Source organism: Cenococcum geophilum (assembly GCF_001692895.1).
Source record: "Cenococcum geophilum 1.58 unplaced genomic scaffold K441scaffold_48, whole genome shotgun sequence".
NCBI lineage: Eukaryota > Fungi > Ascomycota > Dothideomycetes > Gloniales > Gloniaceae > Cenococcum > Cenococcum geophilum.
In genome coordinates, this window is record NW_027137606.1 from 1,255,467 (window position 1) to 1,277,172 (window position 21,706).

General features: G+C 40.0%; 2 protein-coding genes across 2 annotated transcripts; one reads left to right on the plus strand and one right to left on the minus strand.

The window, feature by feature from the left end:
* Positions 1-223: 223 nt before the first annotated feature.
* Positions 224-1,083, minus strand: K441DRAFT_666470 (uncharacterized protein). Its single transcript, XM_067649666.1, has 3 exons — positions 906-1,083; positions 613-844; positions 224-561 (listed from the first exon to the last, which is right to left on the minus strand). The coding sequence occupies exons 1-3, from the start codon at positions 1,033-1,035 to the stop codon at positions 459-461; spliced, it is 465 nt and encodes a 154-aa protein (XP_067499863.1). The 5' UTR covers positions 1,036-1,083; the 3' UTR covers positions 224-458.
* Positions 1,084-1,440: 357 nt separating this feature from the next.
* K441DRAFT_699290 (uncharacterized protein) lies at positions 1,441-3,349 on the plus strand (the record flags this gene model as incomplete). Its single annotated transcript, XM_067653144.1, has 4 exons — positions 1,441-1,770; positions 1,823-2,014; positions 2,068-2,257; positions 2,312-3,349. Exons 1-4 carry the CDS (start codon positions 1,445-1,447, stop codon positions 3,347-3,349), a joined length of 1,746 nt encoding a protein of 581 aa, XP_067499864.1. The 5' UTR covers positions 1,441-1,444.
* Positions 3,350-21,706: the final 18,357 nt, after the last annotated feature.

Here is a 21,706-nt window from a genome sequence, read left to right on the forward strand (position 1 = left end):
TTCCTGTTGGCTTGGATTTGCATTGGAAACTCTTAGAATAGTTCTTCCGTGGGGACGACAAAGGTGCTGGTGTCTCAGCGGGCCAATAAATGCGCACCCGTGCTTGCGCATACGCCAGATTTCAATCCCGCGTAACTACAATGAAAAAATATTTTAGCGCAGCGATCGAAGGATTATTTTAAAATATGAACAGATTCTAAACCTGCAATTGAAGGAATGCGATGGTTTGCGGAAGTATGGGTTCATGGCGGATTTTAGTAAGTTGTTATATAATTGACAATAACTCCATCGTCTATGGTAATAAAAGGATTTCTGTTGCGGGAATAGCAGCATGAAGGACGCGAGAAAGAGCTGTGAAGGAAAAAGCGCGAAGCGTATTCGCAGGAAGGACGATAAAGCATGACAAGATACCAACTGCATCCCAAACTAATAAAATCATAGAACGCATCCCAATTGCATCAGGACTCTAGAATCGCAAACCTGGGTCTTTTAGCATAGCTAACCCCAATCCTACAAACCAAAGAGTGTTTTGCACTATTTGGAGATATAGAAATCTGCCGTCTGCATGCAGGTTTATCAGCTACAATCGCGGACGGTTATTGGGACTCCAACCTTGCTGGTGACTTTGAGCTGGTAGGGCGGCATAAAGCGTAAACCCTGCCCATATTATCGTGATATTCTGCGAAATTTGTTGAATTGATTTGTGCTGGTGTATCGATCTGCGGTGGTGTAATGATCTGTGGTGGTGTAATGATCTGCGCTAATGTATTGGTCTGCGCTGGGGTATTGATCTCTTCTGCAGTGCAGTCCTCTGCTGCTATATTGTTCTGTTGTGGCGAGGAGCCTAGAGAAATAAGATTTAGTTCCGCAGTAAATCAACAGGATCTGGACAGTGGGTTGCTTACTATCCCTTCGACTCTTTGTCCAACTGTATAAAATATATATTACGAGGAGTAAGGCCACACACTTCATGTTGATCCAATTGCAGTCAGAACCGAGGGAGTAGGGTGTATATTGTACCAGAGAATCGGACATTGTGGGAGGTTGTGGATGAGGGCAACAAGGGTGACGGACTGAGCGAGAAGGGAGGGACAAGGAGCTAAGATCTTACAGGACAACATTGGGCTTTTATACTCATTTTTAGGTACCAAGTGCATAATCACTTAGGCAGCATCATAACCAAGCCAGCCTTGCTGGGATCAAAAGTGGCAAACGGTGGGCACGTAAGGTGGGCGCATGCGTTAGAGACATGGTAGTTCATTGGCCGTGAGGTGATTGTCCCGTGTTCCCCGAAGCCCCCAACGTCTCAGATTAAGTTCATGCAGTGGCAGTGCTGAGAAGACGACTTTTGCGCAGCGAAAATGGGGTGTTCTTCCCGTCCCCGCCAACTTCCTTCTTACCCACACTTTCTCTCCTCCTAGCACATCTCTGCCTTACAACCACAATGTCTTCCCCAAGCAGTAAAGCAACAGCCTCCAGCCTACCAAAAATCACCGACTTGCGTAAGCTGCTTAATTTTGGCGACGCTTCATCCAGTCGGGCACAAGGCTTTAATGATATTGTTCGAGCCTTTAGAAGGACTTACCGGACGAGCACTGGTGTCCCTGGCGTTGACTTGCACGACTGGAAGTCTCCAGAGCATCAATCGGAACTTACGAAAATGGCCCGCAAATTTCTCGACGAGCAAAATTATGGCAGAGTCTTTTGGCCTGACATTGAGGGCGATGCGGGCAATTCTATAAAATTAGAGTACTCTAAAAATCAGAAATTGTGCAGCTGCCAAATCCACAATTATTTTGGTTGTGTCGCTAACAATGTTCAGTATTACGTCAACTATGAAACAACTTTTTTTCCGCCTTAATCAACAACAATTCCGTAATAAAAAGTACAAGAAAAGGGATCGCGATGGCTCCACCAGTCTAAATACACGCGGGCAGAGTGTGACCGATCCCATTCAGGTAGATGATGGGGATTCAGAACTAGAGAATGGCAGCAGGTCTCATACACCTTCATAGTAAGTCAGTCCATGGTGTTGCATGCTGGAAAGCCAGTTAACCGTATCTTCAGCCCTCGTCCATCAACGGAGACATTATTGGGGGACGCAAGATTTGGACAGCGAGAAAGAGTGAAAGAGGAACCCAGGGGATTTGCCAGACGTCCTAGTCCACCACGTACACCTCGAATTGGGCGCATGAACCCCGGCGGTAGGTTTGAAGCTACGGATGATGACATGTACAATGTCCCATCTAGCCCCGAAGTAAGTCTTTCTGCTGAACATAGCCCTGGTCATGTATATGCTAAATTTGTCTAGAGAGAAGATCGTATAGATTACGGTGGAAAATCTACCCCAACACCACCTCGGAACTGCACAGTTCACCATCGGATCTGGGCTGCGGATCCTATCGAGGCATTCAAGCGTAGTCTCGCCGAGTCTAACGGGCATCCTGAGGAGAGACACCCAGCAAAGCGGCAGAAAGTACACGAAGTTGAACCTAAGCACGGCATAGCAGAACCTAATGAGCCATCTCCTCCTTCCAGTTCAGGTAAACGCAAGTCCGCGCGGGAGAGGATACAATGGAAGAAACCCGGTTACGTATTGGCCGACGGGATAGATGAGGCACTAAGTGAATATGGTCCCCCACCGAAGGCCCCAACTCACCGCCCCAAAATGCCACATGCCAAGACTTCCCCGAAGAAGGCAAATGCATCCCTAGAGAAATCAAATCCTTCACCAGACAACCCGGGTGTTACAGATCCACCACGGAGTCCAACGCCCCAAAATTTACCGCAACAATCCGCGCCACAGGCCAGTGGTGTAACGGAACTATTACGACAATCTGGACCGCAGACAATACCAACAAACACGACCACAGCTACAGCTACAACAGCCAAAGCAGCTGCGGACCCCCCCGTAAACCAGTCACCTGAGCCAAAAGAGGCGCCAAAGCAAGCTTCACGGCCAAAGCCCCGTCTTAACCTCATCTATCGGGTAGTCAAGTCGCGTGAGCCTTTTTTCGACTGCGAAATCTGGAACCCCAAAGGCGGCCGGTTTCAGGAGAAGAGCCTAGAAGAAGTGGTGCAAGAAATACCGAAGACTAATTCTAGCACGGATGTGACGGCCTTGATATTTACGTTGTGCGGACCCGGCATGCGTATTAAAGATACGATCGAGCGGAACGAGGAGAGCAGATTTGGAGTTATGAAAACTTTCTTTACACGACAGATTACATTATGTCTGTCAAAGGCGTCAGAGCAGTCGCTTTTATTGGAAATGGAAATTGAACCGGTGTACAAGGATGAGCTAGTTAAAGGGGAGTCTGGGGATGGTAGTGAAGATGCTGTATGGTAATTTTATATTAGACAGTGTAATTTGCCATGCGGAGAAACATCTTTAAAACAATATTTCCGCTTTTTAGGTAGCAGTGACTTCCTAAAAGGAAATAAAATTGGCATTCAATCTTAGATATGACTAGAATCTACCCATTGAGTTCCTCAGCGAGGCTTTGCGCAGGATTTAGCAGATCTCTAGACGGAGTCTTATCCCTTCGGCTGGTAGGGTCCTACGAGAATTGGACCGTGCGCAGAACACCAAAACACTAGAATCAAAAGTACGCGTATGACCTACATAGATTCAATGATATATTTCTCTCAACCATGCCTTCGAATCGTACTTCTAATGATATAGACTTTGTTCGACCGACTCAATATTCAGTTCCACCGACTCGGAAAGCAAAAGAACCCCCCCCGCAGCCGTGGCCGTTACCCTACTTCGAGCCCTTGCATATCGCGAATTTTAACGACCATGGCACCCCAAATCTTCCTCCCGACCTTAATCTACACGACCCCTTAGCTATATTTAAGCTCTTCTTTATTAATGATATTATGGATAAGCTTGCAGAGTGGATAAATAAATATATAGAGCTTTATCCTGCAGAGGAAGCTAAGTTTACGCGTAAGTGGAAACCGACAAACAGGCAGGAACTGTATGCCTACTTTAGAGTACTGATTTATATGGGAATTACCGTAGAATCTGCCATTAAGGATTACTGGGGCGATATAGAGCCAGCTGGCGCAGGCCATGTAGTTAAAAACTATATTGGCCTTGTGAGATTTCAGCAGCTTAATCGCTATTTTAGGTGTATAGATCCTTGGCCAAAGGACGATTCTACATTATGTACTACATTTAATAGAGTTAACGACCTTTCTGAACACCTCCGATTAAGCTGTCGCAAGCTTTATACCCCCGGAACTTACCTTGTAGTTAACGAGACGATCCAACGCTTTATAGGACGCGCTTCCGAAATTGTTAATATTCCATTGAAACTAACGCCCGAAGGCTTTAAGATTTGGGTGCTGGCTAACGAGGGCTACGTCCTTAATTGGTTGTGGCACGCTAAAGGCGATAAAAAGGGCCCGGTAGATCTTAATACTACATTTACTAAGGAGGAAGGCTTTTCAAAGACGCAGGCAGTTATACTTAATCTGCTCACTCAGCGCGATTCAGAAACGAATAAGCCTCTCTATTCTCTAGGGCGTCACGTCATTTAGCTCGACAATCTATTTACAAGTGTTAAACTTCTTACAAGGCTTCGCCAATTAGGAATTAGAGGTGCAGGCACCGTATGAACAACCAAAACAAAGCGCGAGGAGCTAGGTGACTCCGAAGGCGATATCTTAATTAACGCTGGAGGAAGCAGAAGGAAGACCCCCGCTAAGCAAATCGATAAAAGACTCTCTCATCTTAAGCTCTACCATATAGCCTAGATACCGTGGGGCACGCTCTACGGAGCTACCTCAAAGAACTCACAAGTAATAGAGTTTGCTTGGAAAGACGCTTAAATCGTCCTTTTTATGAGTACAATTGACAACGGTAAGAAATCCACCTTGCTTCTCTCTTACACTTCCCGCTGACGTCATATATCACCATAGGGAAGAAATCAGTTATTACCTCTCGCCGGCGTCCTGCTCTTACTACTAGCTCTACTAAACAAACCCGTAAGGTATTCGGTAACAACGTCGTTAAAAATCTGCCAATTCCTACCTTCATAAACAACTATAATCACTATATGCTAGGCGTAGATCTAGTAGACCAAAGACGATTTTATTACAATACTTAGCGGACACATATAAAGACTTAGAAGCCTTTATAGCACTTCCTACTTAACGTTATTCTTATTAATTGCTTTTTACTCTCCTCCTACACCTCCTCCAATAATACTCGCGATACACATAAGCAGTTTCGGAAGGATCTTCGGCAGGCTCTCTTTAAGCAATCAACTCGCTCGCGAGTGTATATTCGGGAGAAGCCAACGCGCTACTCTACAAGTGATATTTTGTGGTACCCGGTAGAGGATTATAAGCTTGTGAAGCTGTTTATACAACGCGATCAGAAGTTCTGCTCTGCTTATATAGAGACCGGCAGGAAGACTCAAGTATAACATAGAGGGCGTAGAAAGCCTCTCTCAGAGCTCTCACAAAATACAACTCGCAAAGCTCGCGATAGTAAGAGTTGGAGGAGGCGCCATAGAGCTCCAAAAACTCTATATGGCTGCTCTGTTTGCCACATACCGTTCTGTAGGAAGGACAAGTGTTGGCTTCCTCATTTGGAGCGACTCCGCTCTAAAGATTGAGTGTATATAGCAATTGTATATAGATATCGACAGTTTCTACGACCTCATATTTCTCATCACGGAGGCTTGATCTTATTGATTCTATTGGCTGGCTCTTATCGATAACCGTAGGACCCATTTTACCAGCCGAAGGGATAGAGCTCTATGTAGAGCTTCGCGTAGAGCCTTGAGCAGAGCTTCTCTACATAGAGCTTGGGTTTAGGCTTGTTTTTGAAGGCCGTGTTCGTATAAAGCTTTGAGCAGAGCTTTATGTAGGCGTTCGTGCAAGCGTTCGTCTAGATGTTCGTGCAGACGTTTGTGCAAACTATCGTACGAGCTTCGAGCAGAGCTTCAAGGGGGGGACCCTCTTGGAACCCCCCTCTGTGCACTGCGCGCTCTATTCACCTATTTATAGCGTGGGTAGAGCTCTTGTAGAGCTTTTGGTAGAACTTTTGCAGAGCTTCGCACAGAGCTTCGTCAGGAGCTCCGTGCAGAGCTCCGTGCACGGCTTACCCCTGAGCTAGTTCGCGAAGCTCTCGCGAAGCTCCTCACGAAGCTCTACCTTCACGCAGGCGTAGAACTTGCAACTGTATCAGGGCCCTGCCTGCAACTCCCTATAAAGCAGATGCATCGCATACACGTACAGTCCTCTACAAAAGTGTGCAAGGAATTAGCGATATCTGCAGTGGAAAAATTATTACCATATAAAGAGCAGCAGATTTCCAGCGTTTGTGTTAACTGGAGAATACAAGGTCAGGAACTCGTGTGTCGATTGATCCATAAAGAAACAGAGACTATATATATATGAGGTAGGTGCAGGCGATAAAGAGGGTGGTGGGTAACAGGCCGGAAGTTCGTCACGTGGTCGGTAAGTCTTGATTCTTCTTCAGAAATATTGTACTCGCTTAGTCATCGCAGTGTTAATAAAAGGGAAGATATTACAATCAGCATCAGTCCCTCTTTGTATCAAACCTAGAAAATGCATCTATACTGTTAGTCCAGCTTGCATATACTACCTCTCTTCCTTAAGGAATGATATAGCTATCTTTCGATGGAGGCGCGAGTTGTTTAGCCATTGGTTTAGTATTATGTATTGGATTTAGTTCATCTCAGATCTTGAGAAGTGTCCGCCTCTGAAAAGACTTTCTTCGCCGTAACTACCACAAAATCCGACTTCTGCTTCGTGACACTAAATTTCTAATTGGCATGTCTTAAATTCTTTTGCCAGCTAAGTTGGCATAATCACAGTCAAAAGTTAGGGCGCATTTTCCAAGTCAACTTCCGGATAAGCAAGAGTATTTAATCTATTAGAAGTTAAAGTAGTCCCAAAGTTTCAAGGGGGATATTTTTATATGCTTCCGTTAGTGGTAGGAAATAAAATAATAAGTGATATCGGAAGGTGCGCTCTGCTATGTACAGCTAAAAGGAAAGCTAATAATCATGCCCTTTACTTGTTTCAAAGCATATTTCGTTTATGGTTGGATTCTAACCATAGGGAAATTAAACGCTCTTGCAATATTTCTGATGACCTATTTATTATGTGTGTGAGGGGACTTTGTAGACAGGGGGCTATAAGGCACGATTGTAGGAACAGGATAGGTTGTGGAGGAGACGAAGTAAGGCCTCTGGGATCGGAGAGACTATATACTACGGGCACGTGCCTCCGGCACGTCCCGACGGCCATCCGAGGGGTGTCCGGGGGTTTGCCCTGGGGGCATCCTGAGGTATCAGAGGTCGGGGTTAGGCTTGGTATAACCTCGGGTTACGCACAACCCCCTAAGGTCCGCGACATATCGTCCAAATATCACCCCCCCCTTTGGTAGTGGCCCCTACTTTTCGGACGCGTTTTTGAGGCCTAGGTTAGTACTGGGTTAGTATAGAGGTCCTTATCGCGCGCCTTCGACCTCATCGTCGCCTCGATAAACCTATTTTCCAACCCTCTGCTATTCTTATGCCCGCGCTAGCTCCTGGCTCGCGCGGGGCTTCTAATTTTATATAGAAAGGCCTACTGTAATTCTAATTCTATAATATAGAGCCCTCTTCTTCTCCTTCTCTATTAATATTTACGCGTTCGGTAGCTTTATTTACCCATGCCGCGCTTACATGTCTACCCCCTTACCTCTTACGGATATAGAGTCTTTTAGGAATCTTCTTACCCTATAGTCTACTATAGAAGCCCCCCTAGCCTCCTCCCCCTATAGCCTCCAGAACGAATTTAAGGCCTAAACAGTATGGCTATAGGATATTTATAAGGCCTAGCGCTTAAAGAATACTATAAGGGCGTACGAGCTAAAGTAGAAAGAGTGGGAAGACTGGTATATAAGACTAGAAGGCAATATAAACGGCGCCTAGGTAACAGAAGATAAGCTTTACTTATTTTTAGAGTAGTAAGTTATTAATTAAGAATTACGGGCCGCTGGCTATTAAAAACGGAAGTTAAAACGGAAAGAGATGTAAAAAGATGGCGAGCGGGCGAAGAAGAGGTAGAAAACAACCGCAGGAGGGCCGCTAAGGGGAAAGGCAGCTATAGGGGTAGCCGCAGCCGCAGGGAAGGAAGCTATAAAGGAGGAAGAGATATAGGATAAGGAGGCCCTAAACGCCCTATTTAACGAGACCGTCCAATACTTAGTTATAAATAGCTATATCTCCGCTATTACTAAGCTCTACGTATAGCAGTTAAAAGGCAAGACCTCGCAGCCGCTATAGGGGGCGAAGCTCTTAGCAGTACTAGACAGTGTCCGCCGCGACAAGGACCAGATTTAATACGTTAACTTTATTAATTAAGGCCTATTTATAATTACTAGCGGCTATAACGTTAAAGGGCTTAAAAAGGCAATTACTTAGTACTAGGAGACGGGCTCTAAAATACTAGGTTTAGTTAAGTCTTACCTTTAAACTACGGCTAAGTATTTATTAGGTTTATATATTACGGTCTATATAGAGTATTTACGGCTACCGTTTTTTAACCCGTTCCTTAGGCTATACTACTATTACCTAAGGCGAGAGTAGATGGGATATTTAGCTTACTAACTTTATCCTTATTAAACTAGAGAATAAAGGGCCTAAACTAGACAAGCTAGCGCTATATATAATTATATTAATAATATAGGGGAAGCAGAATTAATATTGTTGGACTCACAAGGGGATATCACGTAGCTACGGTTTGTAGATAGTATGATGGTTGTTATTCTTATTTTCATAAATAGGGGTAAGGGTCGAGGAACTTAAGGTTCCTCGCTACGGTAGTGCCGCGGCAACACATGACAGCAACTTGCCTCACGTGACGGCAATTTGCCTTACATGGCGGCAATTTGCCCTATTCCCAACACTAGCAACTCTTCTTTTTGTGGTTGCCATTTATATATATATAAACAGACAGGATACAACAATACCAGATAGTGTACAATAAGACCAAACACTATGCGACAATACAGCAGTTAGCAAAGACGGGTAGGCCGCTAAGGCGCTAGCAGTAAGCGAGCCAATGGCGATTTTTTTTCCATCCCAGGGATGGAAAATCCTAATTGGCTAGATTAAGTCAGGGTCTGCAGAATATTATGCTCTAAAAAGTCTTGGCAAGAGAATCTAACCAATTAGACAACTTTAACCGCCGGTCGAAGTTCCTGGACATCTCAAGACCTCACGTAATTAAGAAATTTCTGGGGACTCCCTTTTAACCTAACCTTTAACTCATACACGTAGAGTATTCGTATCAATAAACGTCTTTAGTGCCTTATTTAGGTTCGCCTTCGTTATCGCATCTACCGGGTTATCTTAGCTATTAATCCATTAAATCTTAAAGAGTTCTTAACGCTTATAGAATTACCAAAGTGCCATAATATCAATTATAAGGCGCTTCTCTTTTATAATACCGAGCTTAACTAAATACTCATAGAGGGAATATAAGTTGGTGCACACAATCATAGGAATAACAGAAAGTTTAAGTTAATCTATAATCATCTTTAGGGTAGTTCCAATTACAATTACTATATTAACTCCGCTAACTATTTTATATATCTCTAACGCCAAAACACTTTAGGTAACGCGCTTACTCTTAGTTAAGCTCTAATAGATAAAATTACTATAAATTATAAAGTCATTCTCTCTAGTAAATTCGTTTATAATAATAATCTTATATCCTAACTAGGAGCTAAAATCTTTATTATTTATAAACAATCCATTAATAAATATAAAGAGCTTAGCGGTAGGAAGATTAATAAGCATATAAAGTAGTCCCCAATTAAGATGGTTTATTTGCTAGAAAAGACGCTTATTTAGGGCAAGGATATTATCCTTAGTTAGTTCCTAGTATTAGGCGGCAATAGAGAGATTAAATAAAGCCTTAGGTTAACAGATAGAAACAACATAAGCTCTATAAGCGCGTTACTCCACATATCCTTACTTTAGAGAATTAGCATTAATAACGTTAATCTTCTTGCCTTAACCCTTCTGGCGTAGAGCAATAGAATCCTTATTTAGGGAGAGAATGCATCCATTAAAGAGTAATAGTATTATTAAACTAAGCTTTTCCTTTAGCTTTACTATAAGATTTACCTTTACTAGCTTATCTTCTTTAAGAGCTAAGAATTAGTCGTCTCCTAAGATAATTATATTATTAGTTTATATGCCGATAATTCTAAATAGAGTTCCTATTGTTCATACTAACTTAATAGCACGAGTGAGTCGTATTTACGGGCACGAAATATATATAGTATTATATGCTTATTTGGATAGTGACTGTCGATTGTATAAAGCAGACTACGTGGTCTATATACTAATGCGCCTCCCCCCTAATTAGTTAGCATGTAGGTAGTTAGTGCACGAACGCGTATTTACGCGTTCGTACACCAGGTGCTATAATTATATACTAGCGGTACTTGGAAAATGAAACCACTTATATACAGCCTCCGTAATTGCCTTAATAGAACCATAAAACATATAAGAAAATACATAGGAAATCTCCCTAAGGTGCCGTTTAGGCTACCTTCCAAACGGTGCCCCAAGCTGGCCGTAAGTTCTGCTTACGGTCCGTAAAATAAACCATACGGCCTTTTAACGGGCAGTAGATGAGCCGTAAGTTAGATTTTAAGGGCTACTAAGGCGCTAGTACTAAGCGAACCAATGGCGATTTTCTATCCCGGGGATGGAAAATCGTAATTGGTTAATTTAACCACCCTATAAAATTCGGCAGGTTACGTAAGTCTACTAAGTTCCACCGTAGCTTTCTACCATTTTCCACCTATACTATATAACGAGTCGTACGGCCTTCCAACGGGCCGTAGACATACCATAGGTACTCCGTTAGTCCCGTTCTACCCATTCTATAACTTTTAGGTTGAGCTTATTTGTATTAATTAGGGTTTTAAGGGCTTAATACGGCTTTGCCTTAGTTATGGCGTCCGCTAAGTTGTCTCCGCTACTGATCTATTTAACCTCCATAATCTCACGTCGTTCGTAGGCCTAATGTAAGCACATTAGGTCGACCATAAGCCTCTTCTTTTGTATCATACCTAGTTTAACTAGGTAGTTGTAAAGGGACTTTAAATTAGTGTATAAAACCAGGGGTAACTGCTCTAGTTATAGAATCTTCTAGACCGTTGATTTAATTGCAGCTGCTATATCAAATCTATAAGCTAGTGTATATAGTTTAAAAGCTAGTACACTACGGGTTACTCGTTTGCACTTAATTAAAGACTAGTATAGTATATTTACGTCCTAATTATGGTCCGTAAGTATAATTATAAAGCCAATTTATAATAATAGGTCTTTGTTATTAGCAAAGGAGGCGTCCGTAAATGCTAGTAGGCTAAGGGAATTTAGGTCTAGTGGTATAAAAGTAAGTCCCCTTGCTGCATTGTTAATTTGCCACTGAATGCGCTTATTAAGCTGCTTAATATTTTCTTCTTGCGGATCTACTACCTAGGCCGCAAAGGATAAGTTATAGGCAGATTCGGGTTGGCAGACTATGGCAATATAGGCGCCTCTTGCACGCTATGCAGCGTATTAGTCCTTTATATTTACGGTCTTATAGGTCTCTCCGCGGGAACTAGTAAGGTCCGTAGGCTTTGCTATAATAAGCTTTAGGTTTTAAGCTTGGCGTTCCTAAGTTAGCTTAATTAGGTTGCCCTTTTGTATAATTAGGCCTCTATTAAACTTAATCGGATTCTGCTTAGTTAACTACTCTTACGGCTTTACTAAGAACTTAGCCTTTTATAGTTTAGTTTCTTTAGTATCCGTAAAGGTCTAGTCTGCTAGGAATAGGGTATCGTCTATTTAAAGTCTAATAATACTAAGGCCGTTTAATGGGCTATATAGGAGGTAGGGGTCATAGGTCGACTGTTCCATTTTAAGCTTACTGACGTAATACTAGTGGTACGTCTTAAACCAGTGGTTCCCAGCTTCTGGTACTCCATAAAGAGGTTTTATAACCTATAAAATTGTTCCTAGTTATAGGTTAAGCTTACGGGGTAGTCGTATAAAGATATCCCTACTTAGGTAGGTGTTGGACTACATATAGGCTTGCGAGATATCCCGTAAGTATAGGGCTACAGGTTTAATTTACTATAGTCCCGGCGTAAGTGCAAGTATAATTTATTAGCTAACTTATTAAATTGTAGGCGATTGCGTAAGGACTAAGTCCTTTCCCTTATCGTTATAAGCTTNTANNANAAGCCTTAATTTNTTAAAGGCTTTNTTAGTACTAGNGTGCTTAATCTTGTTAANNAAGCGTAAGTTAAATATACGGACGCCTTATGGGACGTCTTTCTCTATTATAACCGCAAAGACACCCTTTTTAAGTAGTCCGTTAATCTCTTTACGTTATAAGTCCGTAAACGGGGTTTCCTGTACTAGAACTGATATATCTATAGGCGGAGATTGCCTTGCGGATATTCCTGCGGAGGTTAGGTAATTTTCTATTATAGTGTTCTTAGTTACGGGGTGCTTTTAGGGGTGTCCTTAACCACGCTTTACGGTAGGTTTAGTAGGTTTAGTGGGTTTCTGGGGGACTTTTGGGGTAGGTAAAGGTGCTTCTAGTTTATTTAATTTAGTAGGTGCTTTTAGTTCGTCTAGTTTAATGGGTACTTCTAGTTCGTCTAGTTTGACGTCATAGGTGTTTTCAGGCCAAAAGTAGGGTTTTATGGACGTGCTTCTAAAGCTAGTTAGCCTACTAGGAAGCTATACGTAGCACGTCTTATTTTCTATGGCTAGTAGATAATAAGGTCCATTCTAACTGCCGCTTTTATGCTATATAAGGACTTTAGAGTTAAGTAGGAGGTCGTATACTAGGGTTGTATTAGGTCCGTTGCGGTAATATAGGGCGTTATTAATAGCTTGCTTAGCCTATAGCTTAACTATTTTAGTTATTGCCTTCCGTATTATAGCTGCTTATTCCGTAATAGACGGGGCAGAAGGGCCTAGGTTGCTTATCCTTAGGTAAGCTCCATAAACTAAGAGGGTAGGTACTAGTCCGTCCGGGCTAGCAGTGTTATTAACGGCTTTTACGGCCATCTATAGAGCTAGTTCCTTTTAAATATCCTTATATTCGTCCGTAATAATCTAGTAAGCTCTCTATAAGGCTAGGTGAGCTTATTTAATAAGCCTAATAGACTAATACGCCTTAACTAAAATAGCTTTTATTAATATAGCCATGGCCGTAGTATACTACTAGAATTCCTTACTAATAAAGTTCCTACTAGTGTTGTGGGTAATATACTGCGGAGGTCTGACGTATGTGTTAATTTAACAGGTCCGTAAAATATCCCAAGTATATTTTATAGATATATTTTGCAACTAACGGGCGGCTTAATAGCGGGTTGCCTTGTCGATTATATGTAATACTAGACTGCCGTTAATGTATATAATATTTACGTATACTAAGTGGTTAAAGTTAAGGTCCTTATAAAGGGTGAACTTAAATTGGCCTAGGGAACGTCTGTATTTCTGGCAGAAGGAGCAGTATTTAGTTAGGTGGTTAATTACCTTCTTATTAACGTTGTTATATCCAGAGCGTTTAAGGACTCTATACAGCTTTTTGGCTAACGGGTGGCCAAAACGGCGGTGTAGGCGGTGGATCTCCGTACTGGTAAGGTAGCATAGGTTATAGTTAAAAGATTCCTAAATATAGGTCCGTAAAGTCTCTCCCTATATAAGGAACGGGTGTCCAAATTATTGTGTAATTAGTAGGGTAATATACTTGCTTTTTAGGGCAGTTGCGGGGCTAATTAGGGTGTCCGTAACATTATTATAGTACACCTATAACCTGTCCATATCTATAAGATAGAGTAGGAAGGGGGTATCCGCTTTTACCACGTGGAAGTTAACTAGGCTAATTAGAGTCTTAACTTTAACTAATCTAATTAATGCGGTTAAGCCGATGCCGAATTAGACGTTTACGGCCCTAGTTTGCGTAATATTAATGTCTGTATTGTCATTTGTGGTGGTCCTATATATAAGGTATTGTCCGTAGCCTACGGTAGACTTCTTAGAGGCACCTATGTCGATTATAACACCGTAGAATTCTTTGGGGGTATAGCGTTCTATAGTAATATATATAAATAGGTCCTACTTATAATCTATAACGTCCGTAATAGGGGTACTTACGGAATGGTTTTTGGGCGTAACTGAGTGTATAAAGGAACGGTCGGCTAATACGGTCGTAATATTAAAGGCTTAGCTGTCCGTAAAAGGTCTGAAAGTAGTTAGGAATGTTTCTAAGGTCTCTTATTCCTAAGCGTCTAAGTTAAAGTTAATTATAAGGGCTTCTATTAACTTATTAGGGGGCTCTTTTACTTCCTTTTCTTCGTATTCCAAAATAAACTAGTTAATACGGCTATTAAGTCTCTTCCTAGATTTATTATGTTCTTCCCGGGTATACCTTATAGACTAATATCCTTCCTTACCGCACACGAAGCACTTTTAGCTGGTTTGTCTGCGGGGGTATATTTTTGTACGGGGGTTGCTATAGGGGTTATAGGTGGGACTTGGTCGGTATAGGTGCTGCTAGCGGTAGCGGCGGTCTGTAAAGTAGACGTCTAAGTCTATTTACGGATATTAAATATCCGCAATAAAGGCTTAAGTGCTGCTTAGTGGGTTTAAGACTTTATACGTTATAATAGAGGAGCGTAGGTTATTAATAAGGCCAGCTAAGGTATCTGTAGGCTTGTAGTAGGCGTACTTATAGGGCTCTACTTCCTGGTAGGCTGTAATAAGTTTATTATACAGGAAGTCGTCTGTTTAAAGCTTAGTGTTAAGGCCGTACTATAGGTGCCGAAGGTCTTTAATAAGAATTTGTAGGCACTTTATAGTCGATTTTTTAGTGTTTTTATCGATTACGGTCCGTAGCTTAGTTGTATTCCATTAGGTAAGAATATTACACTTATATTTTAGTCCTTTAAAGTAGTTGCGCGTAGCTTTATATAGCTTATTAAAGGGAACACCAAGGGGGTTGCTCTTAAGGTTAGTGTAGTAGTAGTTAAGTGCTAGGCTGCGTAGTATAGTGGAGTAGGCTTGGCTGAATTTTTATTTAGGAATATCAGCCTTCTAATAGAGGTCTGTAAAGATAGTAAGTTTAAAGTTAAAGTTATCGTTTTCACCGCTATACTTAGATTTGTTGGTATAGAGCTTAGCTAGGTTAGCTAGCTCCTTACTATAGGTCTTTACTTAAATAGGTTGCGGATCTATAACTTACGGATTTGTAGCTTACGGATATATAGCTTACGGATCTGTGACTTAAATAATAGGGGTAATTTAGTCCGTATTTTGGTTTATAGGGGTATTATAGTCTATAATTTAGGTTATGGGGGTATTGTGGTCCGTAACTTAAGTATTAGGTATACTTTAGCCAGTAAGATTAATTCTAATGCTACTTAGGTTTGTGGAATAAATTTGGTTAAATGGGTTAGCTATAAGGCTAGAGATTCTATTAAGTTTAAAGGAGGCGAAGAGGTTACTGGTTTTAATATAATCTAAGATCTATTCTTTAGTCTATTCCGTTTAGTCCTCCTTATATAGTGTGTTGTATAGAGACCGTGCAATAGTAACTTGTTTGTCCCTTTTAACCTATACACCTTAGTAATGTAAAAGGGTTTGTAGGTTATAGATGGCAGTAGGGTTATAAGCCTTAAAAATAGCTTCCGTAAAGTTCGCAAAGTCTTCCTTATATTGCTCCTATAGGTCGTTATTTATAAGCTTAAAGTATCTATATTTAAGGATTTTAAAGCTAATATAGTCGTTAACGTTGTTTGTAGACGTAACGTTGACGCCTTATCTCTACTTCTTTTAACCTTCGCTAACTTACTTGCTAATGTCTGCCATACTATAGTGTAGTATAGTGCGTAGCAAGTAGTAGCAGCTTGTAACGGGTAGGGGAGGTCTTGTAATGGTCCGTAAAATCGATTAATAGGTCCGTAATGGTTTGTAGGAGGGTAAAAGGTTTCCGTAAAAGGTCCAAAGAGGTTTAAGGTTTAAGGGGGTTAAGGATAGGGGTTCCGTATAGGTCTATATTTACGTTTATAACTTCCGGTAAACCGTACTAAGACTTAAATAAGTATATAAAGTTGGAGATAAGTCCGTAATCCCCAACTTCTAACCTTTTAGTAGGTTGTACTAGGAGTCTAAACGGGTGGTTACTGTCGTATATATCGCTCGGGGGGAGGTATTAAGTAATTACTGATCTGTGCGCGCTTACTGATCAGTGTTCGTACTAACTTAATAGCATAAGTAAGTTATATCCATGGGTATAAAATACATGTAGTATCGTATGCTTGTTTGGATGGTGACTGTTAATTATATAAAGCAGACTACGTGGTCTATATACTAATGCGCCTCCCCCCTAATTAGTCAGCACGTAGGTGGTTGGTGCATAAACGCGTATTTACGCGTTCGTATACTAGGTGCTGTAATTATACACCTATAGTTATAATGAGAAAGCAGGGATTAAATATAGAAGTAGTTATTAAAAGCTTCTCTTTATGGTGCTTACTATAGGTAGCCTACTAATAAGTTCCTACTTCTGCAATTTTATATAGTGGCTTAAGTATAACCATAATCGTATCTTTGGGATATTAGTGGCAAATTTACTCTAAAAGGTATACTAGTATTAAGCGCTAAAGGCGCGTCTCTAATTGGGTATAGGCCTAAGTAATATCTTATAAATAAACTACCATTCCGTTCTTTATTAAGGAGGGAGCTAGTGCAATAATGACTTACTAACTAGCTCGTTATATCGTAGGAAATTACGTAAGAATTACCTCCTTACTATTATTGTTATAACCTTAGATAATAAGCCTTAATTTCTTAAATAGGGCGTTAATAGCTTTACCCTTAATCTCATTAACTATTCTTAACTTAAAGATGCAAATTCTATTAAACTTAGTAGGGTCATACTTCTTAAATTTAAAGACTCCTCTTATAATAAGACTGTCGATCTCCTGCTTATTAGATACTTAGAAAGGAGCTCTTAGGGTTATAATACGACCTTCCTTTTAGAGCTGTTTTATAAGCTTAAAGTTAGCCTTCTCTTTAGCTATTATAAAGGCCATTAATAACTTAACTTCATTCTTAATGGCGGCAACAAATTATTCTTTAAAATTAATAAGGTGTTAGCGATTTTATAATCCCTTCGGGCGACCTCTACCGCGTTATAGTTATAGCGCATTTACTACAATTATATTGGGATTATAGTTGCCTTCTAGAGTATATTAATTATAGTTCTCTTCTAGGGCATCTTCTAGGGCATCCTATAAAGGCTTAGAATTGTTATCTTTATAGTAAGGCTTAATAACAGTTAAACGGAATTAGGTGGGTCCGTAAGGCATCTAAATAGTATAAGTTTAACTATTAATTATAATAAGTTAATATAGGCCTAACTATTCTCCCCTTTCACGCCATATATGTACTTTAGACTAGAGTGGCAGATTAAGCGTAGTTAAGGTATTTAGGCCATTTCTTATTCCTAGTACGTTATTAACCTAGCGTATAGCATAGAGGCGTTATACCTCCTTTATTGCCTTATAAATTGCCTTAGCTTATTATATAACGGAGGGAGATAGTAGAGAATTATTAGTCATTTATGGGTAGGCGCTAAAGACTAGTAATGTAGGTATAAGTCTATCTGGGCTAGCGGAATTATTAATAGCTTTAATAGCCATTTATAAGGTAAGTTCTTTACTAGCATTCTTTAGTTCTAAAGAGATAATCTTATATACGCGGCGTAATAGCGTATAATATCGCTCCACTTTTCTAATACTATTATATACCTTAATAGGGACTTCCTTAACCTTAATTACTATTGCCTTTATTTATTATCGGAACTCTATAGATAAAAAGTTCTTTCCTATATTATAGACGATTTAATTAGGGGGTCCTAGGTAGACATTAATCCAGTATAACTAAAGGGTATCCTATACGTTCCTAGCTAACATATCCTTTAAAAATTATGCGGCTTAAAAAAAGGTTAAGAAGTTAACAACTTAGAGTACTAGCTTGCCGCTAAGGTATATAACATTAACAATAATATAGAAGTTAAAGTCGTAGTTATCTTTAAGGGTGAACTTAAATCGGCCAGGGGACCTCTAGTTTATTTAGCAGTAGTAGTAGTATTTTATAAAATGCTTAATTGCCTTAACCTTAACTTTATGGCCTGCTTACTAAAGAACCCTAAGTAATTAGTAAACTAATAAGTAACTAAAACAACGGTGTAGTTGGCGTAACTCTAACTTAGTTAAATAGCTTTAAGCAACACTCTTTTTTAGTTATTAAAGGAGCAGCTAAGGGTAACCCCACTTACGTATAATAGGCACCCAATTATCTCCCTATATAAGTATATTCTTAAGATTATTAAGCTTAACGCCTAGTTTGTCTATATCTCTAATGCAAAATAGAAACGGAGTGTTCGTAGGAACAACGTAAAAAGTGATATACCCTAAGGGGGTTTAAACCCTAATTATGCCGAGAGAGATTATAGTACCTTTGCCAAAACGAATCGTGTGTTGGCCTGCCGTTGAATAATTAATCTAAATAGAGCTATTAAGCTGCTAAAGGGCTCGAACTTAAGGTTTTCCTACTATAGATACTTCTGCGGCTCTAGTATCCGGCATAATACTATAGAAGACGTTCGCCAAGTATCTATCGTCGAAGGAAAACGCGGAGCTCTCCTTTAGCTCGTTAAAGATATCTAACTTCGTAATAAAATGGAGCGTAAATTGGTCATTAAGAATAGCAACGGTTTATATACCATTTACCTTACCATACTCAGTAAAGTATTAATTAGGTAAGTAGTCCTCAATTTCTATATCCATAAGGAGCTATTCGGTCTTATTAACCTTACCCTTAAGGTCTTCTACGCCTTTATATTAAACCAGGAAGCTTTAAAAGTAGGCCGCAGTAACCTTACAATTTCTAACATTTCTTACACTTTAACGGAACTTGTTATATACCTCTTTTTACTTATTAAGGGAGTGTCTAATTAACTAGCAATTTAGCTTCTTATAAACGTAGCACTTCTTCTAGCAATTATTTTGAAATAAACCTCCACAAGGACCTCTATAATTACCTTATAGTTAATATTAATTATACCCTTTACTATATTCCCTACCACGGCCGCCATATATTTAATTAGTCTAGTTATAATTATATTGGTTAGGAACGCTTAGTTAGGTAGGGCTTTTAGTATAAAGCTATTAAGATTCTTATGTTTATATTGCAGTACCTATAGCGGAGCGTAGCTTAGCATATACTCCTTTAAACGTATCTATAGGTTTATATAGCGTTAAGTTATACTTAGGAACGCTATAGCATGCTAAGATAACCTAGTCCCTTAGGCTATTCTTGTTTTAGTAAGTTTTAATAAATCCGCGTTAGATTTTCTAGAGTTTATTAAAGAGTAGTTAAAGGCACTCTAGGCGAGTTATTATTGGGTTAAAAGCGATAACTCTCTAAAATATAGTCTCCCGCTATTTAGATATATAAAGTTAGCGGTTTTTATTAGTTTTAAAGTGGGCTCTAATAAGCTAAAGCATTACATTAAAGCTATAGTTTTTACCTGTGATATAGTCGTAATAGAATATCACCGCCCGTCCCTTTAATATAATAGAGAAAGTATAATGGAACTAATAGCGTTAAATTCTAACCTTATTACAGCAGTTATAAAAGACCTATAGTTTTGCTCCAAGCATATTATATAATTCTCCTTTAAACTTTTTCTCTTTATCTAAATATACCTTTATTAAATTCGTGACTTCTTAAAATAAAGACTTATTGGTTAGCTAGGATAGAGGAGTTAGAGATAATAAAGGTAGAGGAAGAGTACCTCTAAGTAGTAGAGCACCTTTAGGTAGGAGAATAGCGTTCTAGGGGTTTCGTTCCGAATTAAAGTTGCCTTCTAAAGAATATAGGTTGGTTTTAGGTTTCCGTAGTTAACGTATAATCTTAGCTTCCGTCTATACTGGTTTTTCTATACTAATAAGAACGGCGTAAATATTACTGGCAATTAGGTTACTGTCCTTAGCAATATACACCCTATTCCTTTAAAGGGAGTCTCAAAAATCCTAAATAATATTAACATTGCTAAGTGCCTAGGTGTCGGCGGTCCATCCTACAAAATCCTCCCTAAAGTATTCCCATAACTATAAATCGGCGTAATAGCTATCTTAGTAGAATAGAATATGGTGTAGAAGAAAGCTGTTAACTTATTTTGCGGTATAGGTTGTTATATTAAAGGTAAATACGTCCCAATCTTTATTAATAAGTTTCGCGTATATAGCTACCCCTAGTAATAAGGAGTCTCTCTAGTTGTTTAGAGTGGCCATAGTTATATCTTCAGAGGAAGGGAATATTAGTAGTATAGGGATTGTCATTTAGTACGCGTTTGTAATGTATATTTGCAATTACAGGGCTTAGGACCAATTCTAGCCTTAAATCGCGAAGACTTGTAAAGCGTGTTATTCTATATAATAGACACAAGAATCTATAATCTAGGGAAGGCTTAGGACCAGTTCTAGCCTTTAAATCCTTAGATTTATAGAAGAGTTCTATTTAAGGTTTAGGACCAGTTCTAACCTCAAAAGATAGCTTCCTTTAGCACGAGTAGCACTAGTACAGTGGCTTGTCTCTTCTTAGTAAATACCTAGCTGTTCTATAGCATAACTATAAAGTTAACCACTAATTAGTGTTGGACTTACAAGGGGATATTATATAGCTACGGTTCGTAAATAGTATAATGGTTATTATTCTTATTTTTATAAATAGGGGTAAGGGTCAAGGAACTTAAGGTTCCTCGCTACGGTAGTGCCGCGGCGACACGTAACAGCAACTTGCCTTACGTGACGGCAATTTGCCTTACATGGCGGCAATTTGCCCTATTCCTAACAAATATAGTAAGGTTAAGTATATAGGCTATATGCGTAATACTAACCCTATCCTCTACCCTCTCTCTATAATAGCCTTCTACTTCTTTAACCGCTAGGGTAAGAACGGCGCTAAGAGCTTCCCATCCTTTTAGCAGCTAGAGAACTACTATAACCTATACGTCTTCCCTAGTAGCATTAAAGTACCGCAATAGCCGTTAAGCTATTATATATAATTTAAATAAAATAAGAAGATATTCTAGGGGGTAGGAATTTACTTAAAGGAGAAGACCTATAGCGCCTATAAGTAGAGCGTCCGGCATATTAAGCTTAGCAGTATTAAGGAGATCTAAATTAGATAGGCCGGACGCTAGAATATGGACGTAATAATAGGAGCCTACCTTAGCTATCTACCTTGCGCGTTTATATAGTCGATTACCGGCTTCCTAAAGGAAGGAAAGGGCTACTTTCTCCCCCACGCGCAAGAGGTGCTAGAGGAGGCCCTCTACTTAAAGATATAGCCTAAGACTAATATTTAGCTAAAACGCATAGAGACCTACTACTTAGAGAAGGCCGATAATAAGGTTATATGGCTTAATCTTACAGGCTTAGGATTTCTACGCCTTCTCTACGCGCTTAGGGTAATCCTATTATAGGACTTAGTAATCCTACGTAAGCAGTTCCCGCTTTACCCCCTATAAAAAGACTCCCTCTTTAGCTATAAGGAGTACTAGAGGTTTACCGCGCAGGTAA